Below are 6602 nucleotides of genomic sequence, written 5' to 3'. Positions count from 1 at the left end.
AGGTTCAATAATTTGTAATCTAAAGTTTGTTTAGTTAGTGAAGTTGAAATCCTACGAGTGTAGGTCGTAATTTTTAATCTTGTGAGTTGGGAGTTTTCCACGTAAAACTCTACTGTGTCTTTTACTTATCTCTGTTTGTGTGTGTTATGTGAAAACTGATAGAGAATCAGGTTCTCTATACAGTTTGGTGGACCCTAAGTTTCTATCAATTGGTATCAGAGCAGGTTCTTTCTATAAGTCTAACACCTAGAAAGGATCTACATGACTCCTCCACCAAAATTTGAAGAAGGTTAATCAACCTACAGACCACCAAGATTCAATGGATAATACTACGGATGGTGGAAGATAATGATGCATGATTTTATCATGATTGAATCAGAGCTCTGGGATGTCATCTGCGATGGACCTTTCGTCCCCATGAAGACCATTGGAGAGCAAACAGTGACAGTTCCAAAGATAAAGAACGAGTATAACGATGTTGACTGCCTGGGAAGCTTTCCAAATCACATATGAAGGAACAACTCAAGTTAAGCAGACAAAGATTGACATGCTCACCACTGAGTATGAACTCTTCAGGATGAAGGATGATGAGTCCATTCAGGACACTTGATTCACCTCCATCATAAATGAGCTTCACTCTCTAGGAGAGATCATTCCAAAGAACAAACTTGTCGGGAAAATACTTAGTGTATTACCTGATTCTTGGAAAAGCAAAGTTAATGCTATCACAGAGGCAAAACATCTGCAAAAGTTGACCATTGATGAACTCATCGGAAATCTGAAGACATATGAAATGAAGAAAAAGAAGGAACTTGAAAAAATAGAACCCAAAAAGGAGAAGAACATGGTCCTCAAGGCCGACAACAATGACTCAAGTGGTGAGGATGCTGATACGTCTTATCTGACAAAAACATTTCAGAAAATGGTTCGCAGAAATGGAGGCATTCCAAAAAGGGGTAGTTCCAGCAGACGAAAAGGCTATGACTTGTGTCATAAATGTAGTAAGACAGGACATTTCATCAAAGGTTGTCCTCTGTACAAGCAAGACCAGTACAATCACAATACAGACAAAACAGCCAATAGGAACCCGATTCCTGATAGGAGATTCAAGAGAAAAGATGTTGCTGACAATGTTGTGAAACAAGTTCTTGCTGTATGGGGAGATTCTTCCAGTGAATCTGGGGAAGATAATGAACAAGACGATACTTCCATGATGGCCGTTGAATGAAGTAGTTGGATAGGACTCTATCTTTGCACTAATGGCAAAATCTAACGATGATGAAGATGATGATGACGATGAGGTAAACTTTCAGGACGTTCAAAGAAATTTGAAGTCTTACTATCAAAACAAGCTTAATATTTTACTTTATTCTTATCATAATATCATCAATTATAAAAATGTGCTAACTATAGAACTAGGAGAGGTAGTACATAAGAAAAATGATCTGGTAGTAGTAGTGGTTGATTTAAAAGAAACCAGTGAGGATTTAAAGAAAGAAAAAGATGCTCTAACTGAGAAAATTGAAATGGTAGAGCATGAGAGAGATGACTTGTTGGTAGTAGTTGTGGATCTAAAAGAAATAATTGAGGAATTAAAAAGGGAAAACAGTTCTGGGAACACCCATAAGAGAAAGGAAGTTGCAAGTGAGGCACATCTTAAGCTTGAAAAGGAGCTCAAAATGGTGAAATTCAGTCTCTGTGATGAACTTGAAAGAAACAAACAACTTCAGGAAGATCTAGGCAGAGTTAAAAATGACCGAGAAAAATCTTTAAAGTGGACCTAGTCCTCTGATGCAATCACTGCCATGTATAAAAATAATGGGGGGAACAGGCAGGGAATCGGGTTCCAAAAGAAAAAGATTCCCTACAATCTACATAGCAAGTACGTTACTATCCCTAATAACTGGCTTTACACTCATTGTGGTAACACTGGGCACTTTAAAGAAACCTGTAAAGCTAAATTTCAGTCCCAACAAAAAAAACAAAATTTTTATTGAAAAAGTAACTACTGCTAAAAAACCTGGTCCCTCAAATAAAAGACGTGTGATGCTTGCTTGGACAAGAAGAAGTTTAATCCACCCTTTTCCTCACTACAAGGGACCCAAACTTGTTTGGGTTCTTAAGTCTAGTCCTTGATTTGTTTGCGTAAGGAGCAATGAAAGTAGGCAACTAAAGATGGTATATGGATAGTGGCTGATCTAAGCATATACTAGAAGCACTGATGATTTTCTCTCACTCAAAGCCCTGCAAGGAGGGAGTGTATCTGTTGGCAATGGCAAAAAGGGATACATTCTGGGAGTAGGAAGAGTTGGGAATACACTCACTCATTCAATTGATAATATGTACTATGTGAATGGCTTGAAATATAGCCTACTGAGTGTCTATCAAATTTGCAACAAAGGAAACAAAGTGGAATTCCTATCAAACACTTGCACTGTCACCAATCTTGTAACTAGTGAAGTGGTTCTGTGGCCAAAATATTTAAAAATATCTATGTCGCTGATTTTGAGTTTTTGAACGATGGGGATCTTACATGCTTGAGTGATGTTGATTATGATTCTGAGTTGTGGCACAGAAGATTGGGACATGCAAGCTTTTCGTTGCTGAACAAGTTGGTCATGAAAAACCTGGTTCGTGGGGTGCCTAAGTCAAGATTCAAAGGTCACAAGATGTGTGATGCACGTGTAATAGGAAATCAAGTCAGGTCCTCCTTCAAGCCCACAAAAGAAGTAAGAACCTCAAGGCCACTTGATCTCCTCCATATGAATCTGTGTAGACCTATGAGGGTGCCAAGTAGAGGAGGAAAGAAGTACATTTTCGTCATAGTTGATAACTACTCCAGATTCACATGGACCTTGTTCCCCAGAACCAAGGATGAAACTTATTCAGTTTTTGCTGCCTTTGTGAGCAGATTCAAGTAAAGATGAGCCATAATATTTTGGGTATAAGATTTGATCATGGCACAGAGTTCGATAATGCAAAATTTGAGAATTTTTGTGCTGAAAATGGTATAAGTCACAATTTTTAGCTCCTAGAACACCCCAACAAAATGGTATTGTGGAGAGGAAAAATAGGACTTTTAAAGATATGGCAAGGACTATGCTGATTGACAATGGTGTTGCAAAAGGGTTTTAGGCGGAGATAGTCAACACTGCTTACTACTTGGTGAACAGGTGCGTGATCAGGTCCCTATTGAACAAAACCCTGTATGAACTGCTGAACGGGAGGAAACTCAAGCTAACTCACTTGAGAATGTATGGATGCAAATATTTTGTTCTCAAATAATGGTACGAAAGAGCTGGAAAAATTTGATGCCAAGAGTGATGAAGGAAGCTTTCTTGGATATTCCTCACAAAGAAAAGCATACAAGGTCTATAACAAAAGGACTCAATGTGTTGAAGAAAACATACATGTGATCTTTGATGAATCACACCACTTATGTGTGAAAGATTCACATGATAATATTGATCAAGATGAAGAGCTGTCAAAGGTTCCTAGAGAAGCAAGGCTGGCCTGATGAGTTAAGTTAAGGAATCCAATAAAGCAGATGCAACAGAATCTCTAGCTGATACAGAAGAACTTGGTTCCTCCATCAGAACATCTGAAACAAAAAACAGAGTTGTTGATGTCGTGCAAGTAACTTCTGATGCTGAGCTGAGAAGTATCGCTCACTCCTCCATTAATGCCAACAATGGATCACATTCAGAGGAACCTAGGTCTTCTCACAATAAGACTCAAGTGTCTAACTAGAAGCACAAAAGTTCACACCCTCTCCAAAATATGATCACTCCTCTAGATTATGGGATTCAAACCAGATCAAAGACAAGAAGCTCACTTACCTTCTCAGCTTTCCTCTCTCAAATTGAGCTCAAAAATATCAAGGAAGCATTGAAAGATGCTAACTAGATTACTGTTATGCAAGATGAACTCCATCAATTTGAAAGGAACAATGTATGGCACATGGTTCCTCGACCCTCGAGCAAAACTGTTATCGGAACCAGGTGGATGTTCAGAAATAAGCTTGATGAGTTTGGAAATACAACAAGAAATAAGGCCAGGTTAGTAGTTCAAGGCTATAACCAAGAAGAAGGTATTGACTATGATGAGACTTTTGCCTCTGTTGCTCGAATAGAAGCCATCAGAATTCTCATTGTTTTTGCACCTCATATGGAATTCAAATTGTTCCAAATGGATGTTAAGAGTGCATTTCTGAATGGGTATTTAAAGGAAGAAGTCTTTGTCAAGCAACCACCTACTCTTGAGTGTCATGAGCATCCTGAACATGTATTCAAACTTGTCAAGGCACTCTATAGGTTGAAACAGGCCCTTCGTGCATGGTATGAAAGGTTGTTCAGGTTCCTTCTGGAAAATGGCTTTACAATAGGAAAAATTGACAACACTATATTTTTAAAGAAATGAGGGAGGAACCTTCTCATTATGCAAGTTTATATTGACGATATCATCTTTAGTGCAATAAATAATTCCTTGTGTGAGGAGTTTGCCAAGCTTATGAGAAACGAGTTTGAAATGAGCATGATGGGAGAACTGAATTGTTTCTTAGATTTGCAAGTTAAGTAACCTCTAAGGGAACGATGATAAGTCAGCAGAAGTACATTAAAGAGCTTCTGAAGAGATTTGAAATGGAAAGTTCAAAAACCATTGATACTCCTATTGCCACCACCACTCGTTTGGACATGGATAAACCTGGTTTTCCTATGAACGAAACCATGTACAGAGGTATCATTGGCTCACTCTTGTATCTCACAACCAACAAACCTGACATTGTATTTAGTGTGGGGTTATGTGCTAGATTCAAATCAAGTCCAAAGGAATCTCATTTGAAAGCTGCCAAGAGGATTCTAAGGTATCTCAAAGGAACACATGACCTGGTTTTCTACTATTCTTCTGGAGACAATTTTAACTTAACTGGGTATTATGATGCTGATTATGCTGGTTATTTGGTGGATAGAAAGAGCACATCCGGCATGACACATTTTCTGGGGTCATGTTTGATTTCATGGGGTACAAAGAAATAAAACTCTATGGATCTTTCAACTACCGAAGCTGAATATGTGGTGTTTGCATCTTATTGTGCTTAACTTTTGTGAATCAAGCAACAACTGGCGTATTTTGGTGTATTTTTTGACTGTGTGCCATTACTATATAATAACACTAGTGCTCTGAACATTGAAAAGAACCTGGTTCAGCACAAGATAACAAAGCACATTGATGTGCGACATCATTTTCTCAAAGATAATATTGAAAAAGGTCTCATCTGCATGAAGTTCTACAAAACAGAGGATAATGTAACATATATCTTCACCAAAGCACTAAGTAGAGAGCACTTTGAAAAGAATCGACTGGCATTGGGGTTGATAAAATCAAACTGAGCACCAGGTCCTTCAATGATTGGCTGTGAAAGAATGAACAGGTAAATCTGCTAAAAATGTGTTTTCTGGTAATTTCTAACTCATCTCTATACCGTTAGAGGTAAACACACATGACAACTACAGAGCAAACAAACAACTAATAACATTGCATATTGGTAAAATAATGAGGCTCACATTTACAAAACTAAGTCAGGGAACCTAGTTCCCTTGACTCAGGTTAGTAGTTCCTTTTTACTCTCATGCACATTTTAAACGGCTGCAAAAGTGTCACGTCATTAAATGTTTTTGCCTCTCTCTCATCCCTTTTAAAATCAAAGTCACACCCATTACCAACCGACCCATCTACCCAGTAAGTTACACTCATTTGTAACTGGTCCCTTACCCCTTCTAAATAACCTCTCTTTCCCAACGATCCATATCAAAGCCAAAAATTTTCCAGTCACTCTACAAAAAAACCTCTCTTTCTCGTGTCTCTACTTCTAACAGCCATTGTGTCTCAGAATTCAGAGATTCCAAATACTTCTAGTGTCATTCCTACCGTGTCTTTGTCTTATAAAGCACTGGAGCGTGAGTCTGGGTCCTAATCGTTACCCAGTCAAAACCTCATACCAGACCAACAACCACCCACTATCTCTTCTCCAACCCTACCGAGTTCTGGTTCTCACTGCAATCATAAGACTCAAACCCCCAAAAGATTTTTTGTTGTGACCTCTTCCTATGCCTCGCCGAAACAAATGGCAGACGACGAAACAGTAGATAGAGAAGAGGGCCAAGAAGTATCTAGTCAGCAGGTTGGAGAAATATTTGAAGCCCAATAAGATGCTTTTGGCAGTGGTAAAGTATCAGAAGTGCCTGCTCAAAGTTTTGATCTGAATATTGCCACTCTGATAGGTAATGTTCCTCGTGCATATTTTTATTCTATTCTGGGTGTAAATGAGAGAGAAGCGATAGTGACATGCTACTGATTGCTACTGAAGGAGGGTTGGTTGGAGGGTATGCGGGTAGTGAGGTGGCCAATGGGTCTCAAGGTGAATGTGAAGGGCATAGAATTGAAGGTGGGGAACTGATGCCTCTTTAAAACTTGGCACCAGTCAGTACTACAGAGGAAACAACAGAGGGACCTGATCCTTCTGCCTATGAAGAGCACTCTGGTCCCACTTGGGATGAAACCCCATGCTCGTCAAAAGAGGCCCAGTTCAGCACTAGTCCTTC

General features: G+C 39.0%; 1 protein-coding gene across 1 annotated transcript; it reads left to right on the top strand.

The window, feature by feature from the left end:
• Nucleotides 1-261: 261 nt before the first annotated feature.
• Nucleotides 262-1228, top strand: LOC138891284 (uncharacterized). The gene is made up of 2 exons (XM_070174625.1): nt 262-289; nt 645-1228. Exons 1-2 carry the CDS (start codon nt 262-264, stop codon nt 1226-1228), a joined length of 612 nt encoding a protein of 203 aa, XP_070030726.1.
• The last annotated feature ends 5374 nt before the right edge of the window (nt 1229-6602 follow it).

This window comes from Nicotiana sylvestris, chromosome 1 (genome assembly GCF_000393655.2).
Source record: "Nicotiana sylvestris chromosome 1, ASM39365v2, whole genome shotgun sequence".
Classification (NCBI taxonomy): Eukaryota; Viridiplantae; Streptophyta; class Magnoliopsida; order Solanales; family Solanaceae; genus Nicotiana; species Nicotiana sylvestris.
Note: the sequence above shows the minus strand (reverse complement) of the source record. Positions and strands in the feature narration are given on the sequence as shown.

Bases quoted from the DNA above. Each gene is read 5' to 3' on its own strand.
- LOC138891284 (XM_070174625.1), top strand. From the start codon at position 262: ATGACTCCTCCACCAAAATTTGAAGAAG. The intron at 290-644 runs GTTAATCAACCT...TTCACTCTCTAG, and splicing joins TCCACCAAAATTTGAAGAAG to GAGAGATCATTCCAAAGAAC.